The sequence below is a fragment of the Mustela erminea genome, chromosome 7, assembly GCF_009829155.1.
Source record: "Mustela erminea isolate mMusErm1 chromosome 7, mMusErm1.Pri, whole genome shotgun sequence".
Lineage (NCBI taxonomy): Eukaryota > Metazoa > Chordata > Mammalia > Carnivora > Mustelidae > Mustela > Mustela erminea.
In genome coordinates, this window is record NC_045620.1 from 128,020,895 (window position 1) to 128,045,015 (window position 24,121).

A 24,121-nucleotide genomic window follows, 5' to 3' on the forward strand; every position below is an offset into this window, starting at 1 on the left:
CAGTTGACACTAGAGGGCTGTTTGTCCTCAGTGCCAAGTGAGGGGCCCCCAGGAAAGTGAGGCAGACATCTGCATGGGTTGGAAGTGGTCCGACAACAGAATTGAGGCGAACTTTGAAGGATGGAAAAAATAGATAGATGGACAAAGAGGAACAGATGTGCTCTGGGATCAGTGAGTTTGAGAGGCAGCGTCAAATTACAGAAAGGGTGGGGAAAAAAAGCCCATCCCTGGTGATTTCTGCTTGTGCCATGTGGAATCCCCAGGGACAGTGCTCCTTCCCTCCTGTGAGCTTCATCTCCGGCAGTTCTTCTGGCATCCTAACGCTCTTCTATTTGTAATGTGACTGTTCACTGCATGTTACATCCTTCCCAAATGCACAGGAGTGGAGGAGAGTTTAATCAAAATTATCTAGGGAGTCCATCTCAAACTATACAGGTTGTGTGTCTCATCTCTTGTCCTGAAGATTCTAGAATGGGGACCGTGGCGGGGAGGTCTCTGTGTCTGTGCCAGACGGTAAGGACTTTGAGGGCAGAAATGGTGTCCTATTTCTCTGTGACTGTCACAGGGCACGGGGCCTCGCACATACAGGACGGGGGAGTAGATGGAATGAATGAGGACTTGGAAGAGCTTGGTCTAAAGCTATGAAGTTTGCAGCTTGAAGATGGGTCCCTGTGGTAATAAGCCCTGACGTTTTTTCGATCACTTTGTAGTGTAGAAAGCACTTCTTACATTTGATCGTCTCCAGGAGGAGATGCGGAAGCACCTGTGAATGGGCCTACTCAGAAGTCTGTGTCTAGAGAAAGTCCAGGCTTCCCCACTGTATCTCTACCCGTATCAGATAAGACCACTGGCTGATGACCTTTCCGTAGAGATCAATGCCTTCATGGTTTTCAGTTCTCAGACTGTGGTCCACAAACCAGCGGCGACCGAATCATCTGGGAACGTTCTAGAAATCCAAAGTCTCGGGTCCCATCTGGAACCTATTGAATCCTAAACTCTGGTATTGGGGTCCTTGGATTTCCGTGTGTGTGTGGCGAGGAGGGTGGGGGGTGGGGAGGGTGTTGGGTTTTTACGAGCTCTGCAGGGGATTCTGATATTACGCTAACGTCTGAGAACCACTAGCCCATTCTGTTTCCAACTGGTTCACGCTGCGAAACTCTTTGCCTTAATTATAATAAAAAAGGAGCTCTTCCTCAGACTCCAGAGGGTAGGAACCCCTCATTCTCCTGAGGGTGAGAAAACGGCAGTGAGGGGTAACAAGTCCCAGGGATCCTTAACGGAAAGCACACTAAGCAAGCCCTGATATGTGGGATTTGTAAATTCAAAATATTCATACGGCATTCCCACCGGGTCGACCGCCACCACTCCGGGGCCTGCGCTCACCCTCCACGTTCAGGCTGGGGGCCGGCTCCACCGAGTCACCGCAACTCAGGGCGCTGCACAGCCTACCCAATCCGGTGCCCTCGGAAGGAAAACTACAAATCCCAGCATGCCTCACGCCACCCCGTCAGGCGGCAACAGGCCCCGCCCCAGAGTTCCTGGCGTGCAGGTGGCTGCCTCAGGCCCCGGCGAGCGGCGATCCCGGAAGTCCCGCGCGGGGGCCGGTGGGCCTTTGGCCCCGGCGGCTATGGCCGTGGCTACTGTAGCTGCACTCCTGGCCGCCCTGGGTGGGGCCCTGTGGCTGGCGGCCCGACGGTTCGTGGGGCCCAGTGTCCAGCGCCTGCACGGAGGCGGAAACTCGAGCCTCATGCACGGGAAGACCGTGCTGATCACGGGGGCGAACAGCGGCCTGGGCCGCGCCACGGCCGCCGAGCTGCTGCGCCTGGGGGCGAGGGTGATCATGGGCTGCCGCGACCGTGCGCGCGCCGAGGAGGCCGCGGGTCAGCTCCGCCGCGAGCTCCGCGAGGCCGGGGGCCCGGAGCCCGGCTCTGACGCCGGCGAGGCCGGGGAGCTCGTCGTCAAGGAGTTGGACCTCGCCTCGCTGCGCTCGGTGCGCGCCTTCTGTCAGGAGATGCTCCAGGTGTGGGTCTCCGAGAGCCCCTGCTGATCGGGGACCGGCGCGGGCCTCGGCGGATGCGCGAGGCGGGGCCGGAGGCTGGCGGGGTGGGTTAGGGGTGGTACCGCCCGGACTCCCGGGGGTGTGACCTTGGGAAAGACTGAGTCTAAGAGTGGAAACTGTCAAATGGTGTGAGAGGGTTTGGGAGTGCAGACTGGGGAAATTGGGCGGGGGGAACCTGTCAGGTCTTCAGATTTTTGTTTTCTGTGTCTGAAGTCAGAGCACCAAGCCACCTTTCAGAGCCTGAGAGCCAGGGACCTTGAAGCAATTTTTCCCCCTCCCTGCTGGGTAGGAAGTTTAGCTCTCTGCCACCAGTGCACTCATTAGTACCAGCAGCTTAAACAGTCTCTGGCCTGATTTCTAAATAGATTGGACCTCGGAATCCCAGTAGCCATGTGCTCTACACGGGAAGAGAAATAAAAATAATACTTAGTATTTATTGAAGGTTTCCTACATGCCGGGAGCTGTTCTCAGAATTTCAGATACTTAAACAATTTTTCTTTTAATGAAATTAAAGTGCCTTTGGCTATTATTGTCATCGAATCCTCAGTAACTCTGGTAGGCAAATTATCCCCATTTTACAATGTTAGGCAACAAAGGCATAGGTAGGCCAAATAATTGGCCCAGGATCTGTATCCAGAGCCGTTGCTTTTAACTTACGTACTTCTGCTGCCTGCCTGTGAGGTGTAGGAATCTTTGTTCAGATGATAAATATTCCACTGAAGTGGGTGTCCTTTGTTGAAATAGGTAGAACAGTTTCCCACAGAGGTGACTTGTAAAAGGGCATATTGAAGAATGAAATTTAAAATTGGGAAAGGTGCCAATATGAAGTGGAGCCTCTTGGGTTTACAGCAGAGGTTCCCAAACTTTCTAATGCTGACATGATGCCAGGAGGCCAAAGAAACTATCTGTTTATTAAGTAATTAAGTCCAAACAACCTAGTAAGTATTGATGTCCTAACAATTTAGTAGCTGTTTGAGAAAATAATACACATAATTGAAAGAAAAAAAGATATTTCATTCTTCAGTAACCATAATTACTAATGGGAAATGTGCACCTGTCGTTCACTGCATAAACTTCGCAGTCTTTGGAATCAGGTTGGAAATGTCCATCCCCATTTCTTGTTCTAAACTGATATTTAACATTGTACTTGAATTTTACTAAAAACTCAGGTTTACGAAGATGGAACATCATTGAAAGAAATTTAGCACAATTTAATGTTGATGGTGTGAACCATTTGCAGCTAGTAGTTTTTGAGTTGTTGAGCAAAGTTTTCCTGGAAAATTTAAAATCCATAGCACCCTGTGGAGATCCTTGTGAGGCTCTGGGAAGCCTTGATGCACAGTCTGGGAACTGTTGCAGATCTAGAGAAGTTTTCTGTTTGTTTGTTTATCTTAAAGGCTAGTATTTCATTATCAGGTAAAACAGGTTAAGAAATAAGAATGCTAGTGTATAAAAGATGCTGAAGCATTAAAAGTGAGTCTTCTTATTATTCATTAAAAATGTAGATTGGTCTGGGTATGCTTCTCATTTCTGAGACTTAAGGCATTTTATTACTTTGGCCACTTGAGGCAGAACCAATTAAAAGTTAAGGAGATAGATAAAAGTTTCTTTCTGGCTCTAAAGCCCAATGACTATAACCAGATTTTTTTTTTAATGGAAGTATAAATTTCCCACAGGTTGGTATTCATGGTATTTATGTCATTTATCTCCTAGAATTTAAAAAAAAATAGTGAATGATAAAGTCTTAAAATAACACAAGGCCAGCAAAGAATGATGGCTCAGAAATGATTAATACAGGAAACTCTTCCAAAGGATTAGGGAAAAAAGAACACTCCTTTCTTTCCCCCATGGGTGAACTTTTGCCTTCTTTTTGAAGTTGACTGTTGGAAAAGCCAAAGGTGCTTAGACAGACAGAATGATAAATAGTTAATCCTCTGACAGGTAGGCTGTGATAACAGTTGTGAAATTTAACACATTTTTCTTTTTCCTTACACTTGGCAAAAGAGCCAGTGAAATTTGAAATTTGACCTCAAGTTAATTTAATCGTAGGTCATCATTGTGTCTTTATACCTGGAACATGTTGTACATTTCTTTTTCTCTGCCCATCAAAAGAGAAGAGAGGAGCCAAGAAAGGGCTAGGGAAAACCAACTTACGTGAATTAAGGAATGAAAAGACTTCCTTTTGAGGACAATCTAAATTTTAGCATTTTACCCTGGAGAGATGCAGGAGGGTATAGACAAAGTATAAGATTCTGACTATATAGATCCTCTAAGCTGGGGCCCTTCAGAGTTTGAAAAAGGTAGATGTTATATAGGGAGAAAAGGAACTGAATCTTTTTTTTTTTTTCTTTAATTTTATTTGTCAGAGAGAGAGAGAGCACAAGCAGGGGGAGCAGCAGACAGACGGAGAAGCAGGCTCCCCTCTGAGCAAGGAGCCTGATGCGGGACTTGATCCTAGGACTCTGACCTGAGCTAAAGGCAGCCCCTTAACTGACTGAGCCACCCAGGCATCCCAAAGAACTGAATCTTAAATTTATAGTAGAGGTTAAAGGTGTTTCTTGGTCCTAACTCCTCCCTAAATGTCCTTTGCTGTTACTGTAAGACTTAGTATTTATGTATGATTCATACTTGTTTCTGATATTTTTATATTACCTATTTAATATTTTTCTTAACATTTCTTTGATTTAGTCATGATGTTTTCTCTAGTTTTAATTTACATCCCTGGCCCTTTGTATTATATGTCCCGATTTTAAGGGAGCCACTTGGAGGTGCTCCATCCCCATTTGCCCTTAGAAAAGTACAGAATGAAAAAGTCCTAGTTTGCCCCTGGTGATGATAATAACAGCTCTGGGAATAAACAGTGCTGACCTGCCTTCTGCCATATTTCCACTTCTAGCTGACATCGACTCTCTAGCTTTCCCAATTAGAAAAGCAAAATAGCTTACTAATTCCAAACAGGAGCATTGGTATCAGAAGATTTCATCTTCCAGTTTTTGTTTGCCACTCAAGAGCCCTGTGATACTGCACAGATCACCTAACATTGGGTGCTTAGTTTGCTCACAGAGTTGGTGAGGGTTGATAAGAGGGCATGTGAAAAGCACAATGCCTGGTCCACATTAAACATACAAGTCTTTCCTACGCCCCCATTGTTGAAAACCCACAGAGGCACTTTATAGAATTTTAGTAGTGGCAAGAACTAAAATTTCATTTTAGGCCTGTGTTCATAATCGCCCCATTCTCTTTGACATTTAAAGGAAGAACCTAGACTGGACGTCTTAATCAACAACGCAGGAATCTTCCACTGCCCTTATATGAAGACCGAAGATGGGTTTGAGATGCAGTTTGGCGTGAACCATCTGGGGCACTTTCTACTCACCAATCTTCTCCTTGGACTCCTCAAAAGTTCAGCTCCCAGCAGGATTGTGGTAGTTTCTTCCAAACTTTATAAATATGGAGACATCAACTTTGAAGACTTGAACAGTGAACAGAGCTATAATAAAAGCTTTTGTTACAGTCGGAGCAAACTGGCTAACATTCTTTTTACCAGAGAACTAGCCCGCCGCTTGGAAGGCACAAACGTGACTGTCAACGTGTTACACCCTGGCATTGTGCGGACTAATCTTGGCAGGCACATGCACATTCCACTGTTGGTCAAACCACTTTTCAATTTGGTGTCCTGGGCTTTTTTCAAAAGCCCAGTAGAAGGTGCCCAGACTTCAGTTTATTTAGCCTCTTCACCTGAGGTAGAAGGTGTGTCAGGAAAGTACTTTGGAGATTGTAAAGAGGAAGAACTATTGCCCAAAGCTATGGATGAGTCTGTGGCGAGAAAGCTCTGGGATATCAGTGAAGTAATGGTTGGCCTTTTAAAATAGGAACAAGGAGTGGAAGAGAGCTATTTATAAAACTGGCTGCCAGTTATATCTGTAATCAGAAATGGTGTGGCTTGACTACTTGCTACTTGAAAACTTTCGGTTTTACGCTAGTACTGCTGAGAGGTACATAATGGATATTTTGAAGTTACTAAAAAGTTATTTTTTGGAGAACGTAAGATTTCAGAAAAGATGTCTTAAATATACAGTAAGCATAATGAATAGTAAAATGAGCAGTATCATATACTTTAGAAATTATAATTGAGCAAGCATGGATTACGAATATTAAAGAATCCACTGACTTAAACACCTTGTGAACTTTTCCAAATACCTTTTGAGTTTCGTGGCCAAAGTGCTAAATATTTTTATTGCCGTGCCGGTTTTTGTGTGAAAATAACATGCCTGTTGTGTGCACAATTCTTAGGTGGAATAAATTTAATAGTGCAAATCCTTAATTGTGTTTTTTGGGTTTTTTTTTTTACTAGTTTCACTGAAATGAGTCCTTTATCATCTTACTAACCTCCACTGACCTTGGTGTGCCCAGTGTCTTTCTTCCCGCATATCTTGCATGCTGCCTTAGGAAGTAAGATTTCTAAAACCCAAATCTGTGTCACGGTGTCATGTGCCTGTTTAAAAATATGCAGTGGCTTCCAATTGCCCGTACAGGGTTACTAGCTACAGAATGTATTCTTCAAAAGAAGTCTCAAATGCAGAATCTGGGTGGGTAAAGCAGGTCATAACAATATTGCAGGGGTAGAGTCTCCCAACAAATAAGTTCCTTTTGCCAGTTCCTGGAAGGACTTTGCAGAATATGATAATTTATAAACCATTTCATTTAAGTTTAAACTCCTTAATATGAGACTGCCCATGAGCTGGCCATAGGCTTACCTTGTCCTCTTTGTGCAGTCCAATAGAACTTTAGTCAATGACAGAAATAATTGTGTCCACACTGTCCTATAAGGTACACTTTACACATTTATGGTTATGGAGTGCTTGAGATACAACAACTGAATTTCTAATCTTATTTTATGTTAATTTAAATTTAAATTAGGGACTACTGTCTTAGGCAGCACATCTCTGTTTGCTTAATTGTATAACAACATCCTCAATATAGACCATACTTACTTGTCTCTTGGCCTTTCCTTATATTCTTTTAATTCCTATAGGAAAAACCAGTTCTTTCTCTACTTTGTTTTAATTGATCATAGCCGCTTTGCTAATTATTTGTTCAAAAATCCAGTTGAATAATTAGAATTCTCCAAGGAAAGATTTTATTCTAGTCTTACTAGTTTTCCTTCCTCAAGTATCAAGTGTCGTACCTGACACACAGTAAACATGGAATAATGATGTTTGAATGAATAACTAAGTAATGCATCAGTGGTGTGCACATACAGAAGGCCGAATAGGGATATTTTCGGTATCTGTCAAAGCATCAAAAAAGTAATGCTTTGTCTTAACCATCTGTTACTGGAGAAAGGAGTTATTAAGGATAGACTGCACTACACTGAATTCAATGACCCTTTTGGTCAGGAGTAATCCTCGATTGGTTATTGTTTTTAAGACTTTCTATTATTTGGTTACCTGTATCAGTTCTTTCTGAGAATGGCAGGATCTTGGCAGATCACACAGAAGATCTGTTTGCCATTAGAGCTTTGAGAAACACTTAAATGTTTGTACTGTTACAGGTGTATCTTTGCAGGTGTAGTGGGTATATCTGTGTCATGTTCTTTGAAACATATTTTTAAAAAAGAATCCTACAAAGAGACTTGCTGAACTTAGAAATATGGGCAGGAAATACACCAGAATGCAACTTGGAAAAATGGAAGCTAATAAATCTGTCCTACACCTCGACTTCATTAAAAAGAATGCTTTTTTTTTTTTTTATTTTTCCTTTCTTTTTCTTTTTTATTCAGTTAATACCATCTTTCCTGGCTGCATTTTGATACCCGATGCTTTTCAGGGGAGTTGGGTTTTTTTTAAGAGTCAAGCCTTTCAGAGTTCTTGTTTGTGGCACCATAATAAAATAGGATATATTAATTTATCATGATGGAAAACCAGAAACTCATCTGGAAACACCCAGTATTTAGGTAAACTGAGCCGCCATTTGGAAGATGTCCTTCTCACCCTGCGTTAGATGGAATCGAGGACTAATAGCTATAGCATGACTCGTTGGTTAGGGAGATGATTAAACCCTTCTGTTCTGCTGACTTTTGTTATATTGATATTTATCCTCAGCCTTAGCAATATATTCTTAGAAGGATGCAGCATGCCAGATAATGGACTCATCGAGCTGGAAACCCTTTTTCACGTTGGTTTCTGGCTTCATCTTTTGAAATGTTGACTTCTACTTCAAGCGACTTGTTCTGAAAAGAAGTGTGATTATAACTCTTCTGTCTCAACTCAGAGTAGCTGTTTTTTAATAGGAGGTTCCCAGTAGCATTTATCTGATAGGGATCTCAGGGTGTAAACACACCACCACTTCGGGTTTGATTAACAGCTCACCACTCAGTTTTCCCGACCACATGGGCAAGACACTTCACCACCCCACCCCCCACCCACCCCTCAGCTTCTGTTTTCTTGACTTTGTCATTGAGATAATCCTTTAAAGGATTGCTCAGTGAATGAATGAGTGGGATATATAAGGCATTTAGCAACATAGCTGGCATACAATGGGCAGTCATCAGTTTCCCCTTCCCTGATCATTACTGTTAATAGTAATTAGTAATAGTAATGCTTACAGGAGTACATATGATGGAAACAAGACTAAACCAAGGATCAGCAAACTTTTTATAAAAGGCCAGACTAAATATTTAACATTACTAGGCCATATACAATCTGTTACATGTTCTTTTTTCTTCCTTTTTTTCTTTTACAATTCTTTAAAAATGTAAAAACCATTCTTAGCTCACGCAGGCTATACCATTATACTGATGCAATAGCTTAATGGACTGGCTTTTTTTTTTTTTTTCTTTTGCCTTTCAGACACTGTGCATGGTAGCAGTTCTTGCATGTACTGTAATTCTAGTTTTTTTTTTCTTTTTTTTTTTAATACGGCTCCCGTTGTTTCTTTATATCATTTCTAATCTTGTATGACTGTTCGTTTGCAGACCCAGGAAGTCTAGAGTATGTATTTCTTAAATCTCTCTCCAGCTATCGATTCTGGTGTGAGGAAATCGTACTTATCCGCCTTCAACTCTCTCCCCTCACCAAACCTGCTGGGCCTGGCCCAAGATCTGAGAGAACCTCTATTTGAATATTTAATTGATTCCAAATGTGCTAAGGAACACTGAAGAGAGAACATGTTACTAATCACCCTTCAGGAGCTTGGCACCCACAGACAGCTTCAGATGTTTCACGAAGCTTATCTGGACAATAGGGAGTTAAATTAGTTACAGGTTAACATGGAGGAAGGTAGTTAGGTGAAATGCTCCTTTTTATGCAGACGGTAAGGAAGAATTTTTGTGAAATTAGATGTTTAACCAAAGTACAGAGAAACACATTTAACGATTGTCGAATAGATTTACTGTAATAATTCCATTCTTTTTGGAAAACATACTGACTGATGCCTGTAAATGCTCTAAGCTGGCAGGCTCCCCTCCAGCACACCCCTGGCACTGTTGTTCCCACCTGCTGTATCATATAATGAGGAAGAGAGCTGTATAGCTTTCAGTTCTTCATTTAACATATATTTATTGAATGTCTGTTATGTGCCAGACATTATTCCAGACTTTGGGGACACAGGAGGCAACAAGTAAAACACCAGTCTGTGTGTTAGTTGTGCTTGTTATTAATCATAACAGAAGTTATTCATCATAATACAAACCAATGCAAAACGAGTACAGAGAGAAAGAATTTCTATGAAAAGTAAGCTGAGTGCTTTCTAAAAACTAAATGAAGGCAAATCCCTAGAAACAATATTGAATAAAATTTCGTAACAACCGTCAAATACTAAAAATAGATACTATAAAAATCTAAAAGCACTTTCTTTAGTGCTTTGCAAGTGACTTTAAACTTTGACTCCAGTTTAAAGACACAAAAGTTGGAAGTCATGGACTATATTGTTTAAGTGAGTAAAATGCAAGAAGATGGAATTCCAAGTGAACTCATACTCAGAAAAACAACAAAGGAAAGCCCTTAGCCTTGTATCAGAAGATAGGCAAATGAATGAATGTGCCATATGTTTCAAGTTCAGATAATAAATCCTGGGTGCATTTGATTCATCTTTATGATTTCCTTCTTTAATCAGCTTGTTCATGTTACCAGCCAATTCCAAATAAGAGGCTAGTGCTGTTTAAAATAGAGCTATCACGGACATCAGGAAAGTTTCAGTTTGGAGGAGTTGGTAATAAACGTGTTCTGCATAATGAGTCATATTTTCCCAAAGACTCCTCATCTACATTTGAGATATACTTATTATTTGTGCCCCCAATATACTTGATTCTTAGATTTATTTCATCCTGATGGGTTTTTACAGCCTAGGATTTATTTTCATCTTCAACCCCGTGTTTGTTTCTCTGCTTCATTTAAAGCTCCTACTAATTGTGTTAAATAGGTAAGTTCCTAAATATTTAAGTGATTTTTTTCAGTATGTCATTTTACCTTTAGAAGTTGCCATGTAACAAATGATGTATGATAGCCTGTTCTATCCTAAGGTGCAAGCTTTAGGTCTGTTCAAAAAATAACAAAAAAGAAGATGCTAACTTCGGCTATAGATTCTGACTTAAAAAAAAAAAAAAAAAAACCTTGTACCTTTTTTTATTCTTTGGAGGGCATATATCCCCTAGTCTAGGTAGTTATCCAGTTATCCAGTTATGTAGGATTTAAAACCTAATCCTAATGGTACCTTTTAAATCCTAATGGTACCTTTTCTACTATGAGAGCAGTGAGTTGAATGAGTAAATAGGAGTTTAAGTTGTAAATATATTCAGAAGATCTTTATCTGTACAGACCTACATACAGTGTTAGGCATTTTAGGACTATCTTGAAGTTGTGCACATGGTTTGAGGAAATGCTGAGCACAGAGAAATACATAATCATTATTAGTTTGTGAAAAAAGCAAAGCGAGTTTCTGCCACCAACCCATGAAAGCACAGGAAATGGCTTCATGTAGTAGGTGTTGGAGTCTAAGCATTCTGTTGACAGAAGCGGGTTCTACCCAGGGGTTTTGTGTTCATGTAATCAAAGACTTCAGAGCTGCAGCCTCACAAGCTCAAGTACACCCACCTCAGAGTTTATCTTTAGCTCATCTGGAAGAGTTTATTTTAAACATTGAACATTGTTTGCTGCTGTTGAAATGAAAGTGAGAGAGTTACAAGCTTTCTTCCACTGCCATCTGGCAGATTTACTGATGGATCGGGGGCTTTAATCCATGTAGCCCCGTGTGTGGGAGCTATTGTCTTTGTGTTGATCATGCAGCTGGCTTGGCTGAACTTTAAAAAGCTCACACAAAGCTATCAAGACCATCCTATAGATAAATGAAGTTGGGGGTGTTGCAAAAGTCAGCGGAGATTTTTGCAGGAGGGTGGAGAAGGCCGGGATGTATACTTTTCATTCTTCTCTGAACACACATTTTAAAATCTGTAGTTCTCTTTGTGACCTGGAAAAGAGGAAGATACCCATATTGGAATATTTTGAAAGAAATAATTGAAGCTACAAAAAAGTGACAATAGCTAAATTAGAAAAGTATGCAGCAGAGTAGAATGGAAAGGAACAGTAGACTGGAGGGGGGGGTCTATATCTCATTAAAGCAAATGTGGGATTGCAAGAAGTCAGAGGAGTGTACTTTAATTTTCAGTGGGGACTTTCCTTTTTTTTGTTTTGTTCTACACCATGTGTCATATGGGACATTCAAAGATATACACATCATGTACCTAATCCTTAGTTGTAACCATTCTGGGCATGGAATGATGTAGGATCTCACTCAGTACATTACACTGAGTATAATGACTCACTCTAGTGCCTAATTCTTATCATAGCCACAAATGCTTACATATGCATTAAAAGATTGCATGTGAGCGACAGGCTATGTGCAAAACAGGATACCTTCAATACAACTTGTATTAAGTTTATAGGAACACAGGAAGACACATAGAACCAGAAATATCTTGGGCATATTTGACTGACATTCAGTTTTCTCTCCTAAAAATGAACACAAAAAACTACATGATACACATTCTGCATGAAAACCAGTCTCCGACACATAGGTGTCCTAGTGCAAGATTTTGAAGTGAGAATTTAAAGGACGCCTCCTTCCTACTGTTTTTGGCTATTTTCTGGTAGTCCTGGAAATAGAGTTGCTTCTTTTTATTCATTTTTGCTCTTCTTGTTTTGTGTTTTGAGGACAAGAGCCAATTGAGGTAGACCCTGTAGTTCTGTGTCCACTCGCTTCTCCCTGGGTCTTGGGAGGGGGTGGCAGTAGCAGCAGCATCCCTGTTCTGGTTTCCTGATCCCAGAATCAGAGAGATGTCTCCTAACTAAGTATTTCTGTCGGCATCCTCCGGGTTCCCACCTTCCTGAGCATGGCAGAAGGAGCAGCTTCTTCTTATAGGTCAGCTCTGTACAATTTCAGGATTCATTCCCCTTACTGTGACCTAACCCACTCTTTCGGCTCTTCCCATGATTTTGTAGGCACCTACTTTCCTACTTTACTAGAGTCTATCCCTTTCTCCTTAAAATATCTGAGAGGATTCTGTTTCCTCTTTAAAAACAACAGCAACAAAGCAGATTAACAGGGTGACTGACCAGAGAGAAGAAACACAAAGTTCTGAATAAAAACCACTTTACCAATGAGCAAGCAATGGCATAGACAGTAGACAGAAAACACAAAGAAATTTGGGTGTGCCAGCTTGAATGGGAGGGGGCTGATGAAGGAGAGGCAGCCATCATGGCATTTCTTTGGGGAAATCACTGACATGCAACGCTTGGGCCCAAGCTTAGCAGCTTCACATACTTGAACTTATCAGAATGTCAGCTGACCGTGTGAAGCAACCAAAGGAACTGGGAATCTACAAACAATTTGGATAGCACATAGTATCCCAGTGAAGGATACTATGGGGAACCAAATCATAACCAGATATATGATTCATTATTATAGGGTCAGAAGAGAAGAAGTTAATCCTGTTGGAGGTTGAATGTTAGGTGGCATGAGTGGTGATACCTGTATTAGGCAAATTCATAAGCAGGAGTTTTCTGTTCTGGATAGCCATGACTCTTGTAGTGGGCCTTGTAAGGATGTGTTCTGTTATTGCTGACCACACCGTCTTCAGAGTGATAGTTTCTTTTTTCTTTTTTTAAATATGTGTTTATCACCTAAATATTGCTAGTCTGCCTCAGGAAACATTTCACCTCTATTATACCCCACAGAGATGTAAAAGGGGCCAAGTGAATTAGCCACACTCAAAGACACAGGTACGGGTAGAGGAATATATTATTCATAGTTGGAAAGTCTAACATGTGAGAGAGTATCTGCGAATCTTTCCTAATATGAGATTTCTGGTGAACAGATTAATTTATCACAGCTGTTTTCCATTTAGGAAAAATGTAATAAATACTGGGCTTCCTTCAGCAAGCAATTTGATTAAGATTGTAGAATGACGTGTGATAGATAATCCTGTATAAGTGTTTTGGGCAGTGTGAACGGATTAGAAAGACATTCATAACTGAAACCCTGGTTACCCTAAGAATATTTATTTCTATTTATCTGTTGCAAATCAAATCAGAAAAGTAAAGGTAAGAGGGGATTCAAAGGCTAGATGTGAGTTTTTAAGAACTGGACTTTGCTTTGAAGGCAAGGGCATGTTTGAACATTTTCTGCTTCCTGTTAACATCTGGAATGGGGATATAATATATCAACTACTCACAATATATAAGATTGATTATTTAATTAGTTATTTAATGACCAAAAACTAAGGTGTCCACCATCCTATTGATGGCCAGGGGAGATGGAACCGATTTAACTGGCCTGACAGATGGTCTGTTCCTACACCTGGAAAATAAACTCAACCTTCACAGAGAGTAGAGGACTCTTTTAGCTTGTGACAGAAATGCTGGGTTACCCTGTACACTCTTACTCAAAACATGGAATGATATATATGAAAGAGCCTTGAGTAAGTGTGCCATCATTTTTGACAGCTATAGTTCATAGTAATTGGGACTTCATAGGAGGGAAACTAGAATGTCAACAAAGAAAGCTCACAAGCTAAAAAACAGTTAACCTTGCCACAAATTCCCCTGGAAACATCTATATATTTCATTCAAATTATTGACTAGTGCCTTCCAGTTCTTTCTGCAGAATTCCTGCAGATTCTAGTAAGTAGGCTGCCTTTGGTTGACAAGAGAAGATTTGCCAAAACCAACACAATTAATTCTGCCACAAGCAGTATGTATTTACTCTGGCTCATAATTAATTTTCAAATAAGTATATGTGTATGAAAAAAATTAAGAGAGCTTATTTTCTTTTTAAAATAATGCCACCATTCTTGCAAATCCCTAAGATCATCAATTCGCAGGACAAATTAGGAAATGTGATTAAACTCACTAGAGAAAGTTCTTTCTAGAATAATTATTATTTATGTGCGCTATTTCACATATATTATCTCTAATCCTTGTAACAACACTGCGAGGTAGTCTTAGTTCTAATTTGCAGATAAGGGAAGAAAGTGTCAGAAGTCTAAGTGACTTGCTTGGAAACTGATAGGCCCAGAATTAGAACTAAATTTTTTTCAGATTTTTAGAAGGTCTGGCTCCTTCCTACTGGTGTACCCTTCTTTTAGTGAACTAAAATAAGGTCTATAGAAAAAACTAAAATTTTCTCTAAAAGAAACAATAGTAAATATTTCATTTTCATATTTATAATTGTTTTTCTTAGTCTGACCTATTAATATATTCATTTTCTAGAGTAGATAATATTTTAAATAAGGTTATTTCTGCTGGATAGGTCAAGAATGTGTTAATTTTTTTCCTTTGACTACTATATTTAGTTTCTCTGTCAACACAAGTTAATTGAAAAGGTTTCTGCATAATATCCCTAAGTGTAAATTATTTATCAGGGTGGTTAAAAAAAAACAGCGCCCCATCCAGAGCTTTGGTTTCCTGCCAAAGGGATATATATCATTTTTCATGGGTTTGCAGAAATTGCACAAACAATGAAATGTCTGAGTTAAATCATAATACAATGATCAAAAGAGCTGTATTACTATACTTTATAGTAAATGCATCCATTTCTTTTGAAATAAAGCAGTGTTAACTCTCCAACATCTGCTGAAAATTCAGATTATACATATCTTATTAGTGAAAACGCTCTAAAGAGTTCAAATACTTAGAATAGTTTTCCCACTTCACAATTGATAACACATTTGACATATCAATATTATTCCATGTAAAATTTTCTGAATAAAGTAAGAGGTGGCAGGGAAAATACTTTTTGTGTTTTGTTTAAAAAAAAAATATTTGAGGGAACTTTGGCTTCTGGACATGACAAGCTATGTTACTTAGACCAATACTTATTTTAGGACAACTGACAATTCTGGATAAAAATAGAACAAATATGTGAACAAGATGGTGAGAAATTTTTAGATCAAAATCACGCAAACATGAAGTAAGAACCCTAGAAGTTAAGAGAGAAGGCAAAGTTACCTTTGCCCAGAGGATATTTATCTCCTTAGCAGAAACAATAATGAATGTGAAGTTTTGTTTTGACTTTCCAGAACCTGAAGAGGATAGAAGTGGAAGGCTCTACATAATCTAGGATTGGAGGATAAAAGTGAAAGCTTGCACAAAATCTGGGATTTGATATACATCCAAATTCATATCAAGCTGGGATTCTGAAGGACTCCACACTCATGGTAAGTAAGAAGAAGAATTAACATTGAGTCATATTCCTGACTGTCCTGAGGAGCAAGGAAGTTCTCTTCACACTGAGAAGAAGACAGAGCATATAAAAGAAGAGAAAACCCATTCCTGGAAGGAAGGCTAAGCCCTAGTCCCCAGGCAAAAGTGCACATGGGTTTCACCAGAGCAGTGCAAAAGAAGTTCAAACTATCAATTTGGTCTAAAGTCATTTAGGACTGGCAGTACCCTAGATGACCAGCAGAGAGAAACCCAAATCCTTTTCTGAGGACGAGATGTTCATCAAAGGGCTTGGACAACCTCCATAATTAATGTTTTTCCAAGTCAGTGAGTAGCTAAGGTACATGCACAGGTACCATGAGTAAGAATTGGCAACAATGATCCAAGAATTTCAGATACAGAAATTATCAGACACAGATGATGTAATAACTATGTTTACTATGCTCAGAAAAATAAAAACAAACTTGAAAATTTCATCAGAGAGAAACTATGAAAGTGACAACTTTTGGAACTACAGAATACTTCCAGAAATGAATTTATTTATATATTTTGTAGCCATTTGTAACAAACATAATTTATAACAAAACTCAAACAAATGAAAAATTCAGAAGGTGGATTTGACTGCTGATTGAACAGAGCAGAGGAAAGAAATAATAAAGAGACAGATCAGAAGAAACAATGCAGAAAGCTGCAAAGGGAGCATAAGGATGGACATTTTATGGGAAAGAAAATGAATGTGGTTGATAGAAAATAATAAATTTTTATGGTCACCTGGGTGGCTCGGGCGATTAAGCATCAGACTCTGTTTCTGCTCAGGTCAGGTTCTCAAATTAGGCTCTGTTCTGAGTGTGGAGCCCACTTGAGATTCTCTCTCCCCTCTCTCTCTGCCCCTCGCTCCACTTGCACACAAAGGTGTACGCTCACTCTCTCTCGGAAAAAAAAAAAAAAAATATATATATATATATATATATATGCGTGTGTGTGTGTGTGTATTTGGGTGCCTGGGTGGCTCAGTCATTAAGTGTCTGCCTTCAGCTCAGGTCATGATCCCAGGGTCCTAGGATCAAGCCCTACATCAAGCCCTGCATCGGGCTCCCTGCTCAGTGGGAGGCTGCTTCTCCCTCTCCTGCTCCCCCTGCTTATGTTCCCACTCTTGCTGTCTCTCTCTGTCAAATAAATAAATAAAGCCTTTAAAAATTAAAATATTTTTATTGGAGGTATAGAAAGAACACAAAGAGAGAATAGGGACAGAGGCAATATTTGAAGAGATAGTGACAGAAAATTTTCCAGAACTGATGAAAAACAATAACCCATAATTTAACAAGCCTAATTCTAAAAGGAGTATTAAAAAGGCATACACTGAAAACTTAGGTCCACACAACAAACCGCACAACAGGGATTTCGAACAGGCTTACTCCTGAGCAAACTTCCAAAACTTGGAAGCAACCAAGATGTACTTCAGTGGGTAAATGGTTAAGTAAACTGTGTATATCCAAGCAACACAGTGTTACTCAGCACGAAAAAGAACTGAGATCTGAAGCCACGAGAAGATACAGGGGGACCTTCAGTGTATATTGTTAAGTGGAAGAACTCAATCTGAAAAAGCCACATTTGAAATATACACATATGTGAAAGGTAGTAATGGACTGAATGAAACTAACTGCCAACCTAGAATTCGACACTCAATCAAAGTATAGATCCAGAATGGGTGTAAAATAAAAACGTGAACAAACATAAACATACCAAAATGGAGAGGACGGCCACAGCTGAACCCCACCAGAGGACATTCTAAACAATTCACTCAGGCATAAGGAAAGTAATTCCAGATGGAAGTCCTGAGGAGATACGACCAAAGAAAATATTAAGTACAAAATAGATAATTATTGAGAAAATAAGAGCTCTATGAATATTTATTGTATAAAGATAATAATGTGAAAGATAGTCTTAATATACCTGAGAAGATTTAGGTAGAAATCGGGGAAAGCTGAGCTGAGTTAAAGTGTTCTAAAGGTTTTCCGTTATCCAGGAGTAAGATGAAAAAGTCAGGTTTGGTATTAAAGAATGCATGCGCACTAGAATGTCATCACTGAAATAATTTTTAAAAGGTATAATCTCCAAATTAATACAGCAGAAAACACACACACAGACACACAAAACAGAATAAAAAATCATCTTTCTAGGAGCACCTGGATGACTCAGTTAGAAGAGTGTGCAGCTCTGGATCTCAGGGTCGTGAGTTTGAGCTTCCAATTGTGTGTAGAGATTACTTAAATGAATAAAAAGTTAAAAAATAATCTTTTTAAAAGAAAAGTAGAAATATTAAAAAAGAGTAGAAAATGTGAGACAAATATAGGACACAAAATAAGATGGTAGATTTAACCTAAAATGTATAGTTATAATAAACGTAAGTGGTTAAATACTCCTGTATCAAAACCAAAGATTTTTATATTTCTTTTTAAAGTGCAGTTATGCATTGTTTCAAGAGACACATCCTAAATGTAAGTATGAAAATACTGAAAACAAAAGTAGGGGAAAAGATGTATCAAAAAAAAAAAAAAGGGTTACCATATGGAAACTGACATAATTCTATTCTAAAACCTAAGCCAAAAAACATTATTATAGGTAAAGAAGGTCACTTCATAATGATAAAAGTTTTAATTCACCAGGAAGATATGATGGATTTTTGTTTTCAAACATCGCATGAACTTAATTGTATGAAAATTTAAAAATTATAGAGCCTCAAAATATACAAAGCAAAAAACAAAAAAGCATATTTACTGTCACAGTGTTCTTTTTAAACACATATCAGTCAGTAGTTGATACAGAAAGCTGACCAAATGTCAGTGAGTCTGTAGGAGATTTGAACAGTATTTGATTAAAAAAGTTAATTTAATGGGTGACTAAAGAACACTGCACTCAACAGCTGAAGAATACATGAACTTTCAAGCATATTCAGAAGAATTTCAAAGTGCTTTTTTTATCGGGGTATAAGGCAAGTTTCAATTTATCTCATAAATTTGAGGTCATATAGAATATATTCCTCAGAAAAGGGAAACCTCCTACATTGCATTGTATGAATTGCATTGGTGGGAATGCAAGCTGGTGCAGCCACTCTGGAAAACAGGATGGCAGTTCCTCAAAAAGTTGAAAATAGAGCTACCCTTCCACCCAGCAATCGCATTACTGGGTATTTATCCTAAAGATACAAATGTAGTGATCTGAAGGGGCACGTGCACCCGAATGTTTATAGCAGCAATGTCCACAATAGCCGAACTATGGAAAGAACCTAGATGTCCATCAACAGATGAATGGATAAAGAAGATGTGAAGTGTATATATATATATATATATATATATATACACTATGGAATACTATGCAGCCATCAAAAGAAATTTTGCCTTTAGTAATGACATGGATGAAACTAGAGGGTATTATGCTGAGCGAAATAAGTCAATCAGAGAAAGACAATTATCATATGATCTCCTTGATATGAGGACATTGAGAGGCAAAGTGGGGGGTTTGGGTGTTAGGAAAGGAATAAATGAAACAAGGTGGGATCAGGAGGGAGACAAGCCATAAGAGACTCTTAATCTCACAAAACAAACTGAGGGTTATGGGGGTGAGTGGGGGGGTTGGTGGGTTATGGACATTGGGGAAGGTATGTGCTATGGTGAGTGCTGTGAAGTGTGTAAACCTGGAGATTCACAGACCTGTACCCCTGGGGCTAGTAATACATTATATGTTAATAAAAAATTTTAAAAAAATTTAAAAAGAATATATTCCTCAATCACAATGCAGTTAAGATAAACATAAGGAGTTAAATTAATAATCAGAAATTCCCTTTAATTTCAAAATTAAGAAATTTACATCTAAATTATCAATGGATCAAATGAGAAATCAATATAGAAATTTTAAAATATTTAAAAAAATTATAATGAAATAATAGCCTTGAATGAATATATTAAAAATAGAGAATACTCAGGAATCAATCAGCTAGGTATTCATTTCTAGAGGTTAAAGAAAGTACAGCAAATATTAGCTCAAGAAAAGTGAAAAAATTACAGATAAGAGCAGATATTAATGAAAAAGAAAATAAATTTACAACAGAGAAAATTGACAACGTTGGATCTTTGAAAAGATTTATAAAATTGGCCTTCCTTTTGAAGAGAAGGCAAAAATAAAAATAAAAAATTGTCACTTAACAGCCCCTCAAGCTCTTACTTCTTTAAGATCTTTGCTGCTTTGAGGGTGTCTAGGAAGCTCAGAGGGTTAAATCTCTGCCTTCGACTGAGGTCATGATCTCAGGGTCCTGGGATTGAGCCCCGCATCGAGTTCTCTGCTCAGCAAGGAGCCTGCTTCCCTCAATCTCTTTGCCTGCCTCTCTGCCTACTTGAGATCTCTTTCTCTGTCCAAAAAAAAAAAAAAATAATAAATAAATTCACTAATGATGTCTGTGAGGCTCTTCCAAGTTCTGCCTGTTATCTAGTCCCAAAACCCATATAACCTTTATATTTATTTATTTATTTTATGCCATTCAGCTTCTAGGTACCAAAATTTCTTCTGCTTCTCCGTTGTTGTGAAACAAAATACTCTAGAGCTTACTTACTTAAAATAATAGCAACTGTGCATTTTGCTCCTGCGTCGGCAATTTGAAACTGGGCTCTGTGTGGGGGGCTCATGTCGTTTCCTCTTGGCCTTAGCTGGGACCCAAACCGGTTTTGGGGTATGCAGTACATGGAGGTGCAGGGGGCCTACGGGGGGGTTCTAAGTCTCTGTAGTCTCTTTATTCAACTTCTTAATAGTTTTACACTTGAATTTACGTTTTGTATGTGAAGTCTGATGGGACAATGAAACATGTGACGAAAAGGTTGCACATAGGTTAGCCTCTGCCACCTCCCAGCATCCCGAGGAGGGGTCCTAGCTGCCCGACTGCTGCCTCCAGAAGGCACCCACCTGAACCATGGCTATTCTTCCAGCTTTCCCAGGTACCTTTGGGGGTCTGCCCTCACTTGACTTCTGTGCCTGTGCCAAAGGATGCATAGTATTAGATAGCAAACAACAACAACAATAAAAATCCATAACGGGTTAACCAAGAGGCCATTAAAGAAAAAAAGAAGAAAAAGCTTTTCTCCTACTTTGAGAACATGGGTCTCTGAATTTTCAGTTGCACTGGGCTCTACAAATTAGCCAACCCCAGTTGGGCAACTTATCTGAAACGGGAGATGCCGTTGCAAGAGAACTCCTTCACATGGGTAGGGGTTGGTGCTGGGCGGTTGGTGCTGGCTGCTCAGCCAGGAGTGGGGGTGTGGTTCCTCTCCCTGTGGACGTCTCCATCTGATGGCTTGACTACTCAAATGGCAGCTGCTGTTAGTCCTAAGGCCTGGGCCTGGAAATCTGATAACATAGCATCGCTTTTGTCAGATTCTATTAGTTAACCTAATAGTAGATCCCATGAGACTTGAGGGGAAAGAGCATAAAACCCAACCTTTCAGAGGGAGGAGTTTCAAATCATTCGTAATCATCTGTGATCTGCGATACACATATGTGAGTGGTAAGACAAAACAGCAAACTAAGGAAATGAACATCTCCAAGGCAGGATAGTGAATAACAACAGGAGGGAGGGAGAGAATTGTGATCTGGGTGTCTGGGGTGCTGAGAATGTTTGTCTCTTGAATGGTTGGGTAGAGACACTTTAAGCTATTTGCATATGTGTTATGCTTTTTTTGGTATATATGTTATTTTTTAAATAAAAACTAAAATAGGAAAGTGATGGAATTCAGAGCTAAGGTTAGTTTTCAGATCCTTACACGATAACTTTAATATTACTAAAACTATTGCTAAATCACATTTGTATCCTAGAAATGCATCCTTTTCTTGAAGTAATTGTAAATGAAATAAAGCCTCATTATTTAGACGTAATTAATTGAGATTCAGAAATAGCAGGTTTGAAGATGAAATGAGGTGCCTTCACATTCTCTGAGGACAAAGCTTATCAAGCAAATGAACATGCAGTGCAGTGCTTAACTCGGTCAAGAGAAATCGTTCTCAAACATATAAATAACAGGCATATCTAAAGATCATCATATTTCATTTAAAGTTTTTCTTCAGTGGACATTGTGGATTGGAAAAGGAATTTCTAGTTTATAAATAATGGTCCATACTAGCCCTTCTCACAAATATGAATCATTTTTTCTATGATAATCTACTACCTGCCTAGAGTAGCCTTAATTATGGTATTCTGATAATTAAAACTCAGATTGTTTTTATTTATAGATACACCAGAATGATCGCAAGTGTTACAGACTCTGTCTCTAAGATTTATAATCCACCTGTATTAACATTCCCTAATTGCTGACTACCCCAAAATACCGTTTTATATGTCTTTTTCACATCACAAGAAAGTTTCCCTGGGAAGCAGATTCTGAAGTAGAGATGTGCATGTAAGTGATTTATCATAGAGCACTTATTTCCTATAAAGAGATAAGGAAAACAAGGTTGAGTATTGGAAGAAGTTTGAGAACTTGCTTGGATATGGACAGCATTTGATCAATAATCTTAAAAAAAAATTGCTCAAAATCTTTTTTGGAAGAGAAGCAATAAGTTAACGTAAATCTCAGACTACTAAAACATCTGAGATTAAATTGTCAAGTAGGGGATATTCATTCTTCGTTGGTGTTTGTTGAATGAATGAACAAAATGAGTGCTGAAAGCAAACAACTTATAACCTTATAACTTATGTTCATTGGGTTTAAGCTCATTACCTCTGTATTCAGTTATAGATTTGCGTATAACATATATAGATGATATATATATGAGTATATATTTATAAATAGGGAGATATATATAAGATATACATATATATTTTTATATATATGGATATAAACAAAATACTAAAAATATTACTTTTAAGATTGCATCAAAATAGGTCCAGTTAGGGACTTTGTCATTTATAATGATCTAAGATCAACTATTTCTTATATTACATCTATATTGGTTGTTCAGCCTAAAAATAGCTGGCTTTCCTACACTCCAAGAAACATATCATGTATGGAAATAGCTACATGATTTTAACTTTGTCTTTTTCTTTTTTAAAATATTTTATTTATTTATTTGAGAGAGAGAGAGAGAGAGAGTGAGAGAGAGCATGAGAGCAGAGAAGGTCAGAAGGAGAAGAGGATTCCCCATGGAGTCGGGAGCCCGATGCGGGACTGGATCCCAGGACTCCGGAACCATGACCTGAGCTGAAGGCAGTTGCCTAACCAACTGAGCCACCCAGATGCCCCTGTCTTTTGACCTTCAAAAGACACTGTGAGGCCAGAGTCATCAACCCCTTCTAGAGATGAAGAAATCGAGGCTCAGTGGTCACAGAGGCAGCTAATGAGCAGCAGGGTGGGCAGCCTCAGGTTTCCCTCACCTGCCACCGTGCTTCTGCCTCACCCGCAGTTAGGCCTTTCCCTCAGCAGATCCACAAATCTCTGTCAGTGTGAGCCAATAAATCTTGAGGTGACTCACCTCTTTCTGGGTTAGTTTTACTTTTTTAGAAAGGCTCTGCCTGAAAGACCCGATGGAATGATTATGATGTCCTGGTAGATGTTCAGAAACCGTAAATTAATCTGGGAAAGGGGGTAGCTACATCCTTCGATGCATGAATCCCAGTTACCCGGGGGTGGGGGGGTGGGGGGAGGTCTTGTGTGGGAGGAAAAGGCTCCGGCCTCCTCTGTGTAGCGGGAAACCTTTTGCAACTGATCACCATCATCTTAAAGGGCTTCCAGAACTGCATAATACCCCCAGAATTAAATAAATTACACGTGTGGTTATGAGCAAGTTAAGTACTTATTTATCCACATCATTAGTCATCGAAATTCTTGTAGGGAGTAACAGCCAGCCCCACAGGTCAGCCACTTCATGTTTCCTTAACACTTCCACTGTTTTTTAAACACCCGCTCCTTGATTTATGGCTGTACTGTGGCCTCAGCCTGGGCCTAATAACACAGCACGTACCACCCCTGATCAGAGTGACACACACATTCCCTCGCACCCATGTAAGTCATCCCATATGTGGGCCCTCGCCTTTTATTCTGCTCTCTGGAAGTTCATGCAAACAGGTGACCGGCGTTGCAAGCCAAGGACCTTCACTTCAGCATGAAGACTTTCAGTAAACGATGCTTACTCCTTGGCTAACGTCAGCCACTCAGTATTCTTGAAGCTTTTTTGGCTGCTGCCTCTTTTCCTCCAAAGGGGCCACTTATTTCTGCTGGGAAAGCTTCCCCTTGTTTTCACCCTCCACGGGCAAGGGATTGTTTTTCACTTCCTTCATAAAATCACTAGCCGTGTGATGAACCCCAGA

At 39.5% G+C, this 24,121-nt stretch overlaps 1 protein-coding gene across 1 annotated transcript; it reads left to right on the top strand.

Annotated features, from left to right (window-relative positions):
* The first annotated feature begins 1,504 nt into the window (after positions 1-1,504).
* On the top strand, positions 1,505-6,383 carry RDH14 (retinol dehydrogenase 14). The gene is made up of 2 exons (XM_032353241.1): positions 1,505-2,020; positions 5,314-6,383. Exons 1-2 carry the CDS (start codon positions 1,628-1,630, stop codon positions 5,929-5,931), a joined length of 1,011 nt encoding a protein of 336 aa, XP_032209132.1. The 5' UTR covers positions 1,505-1,627; the 3' UTR covers positions 5,932-6,383.
* Positions 6,384-24,121: the final 17,738 nt, after the last annotated feature.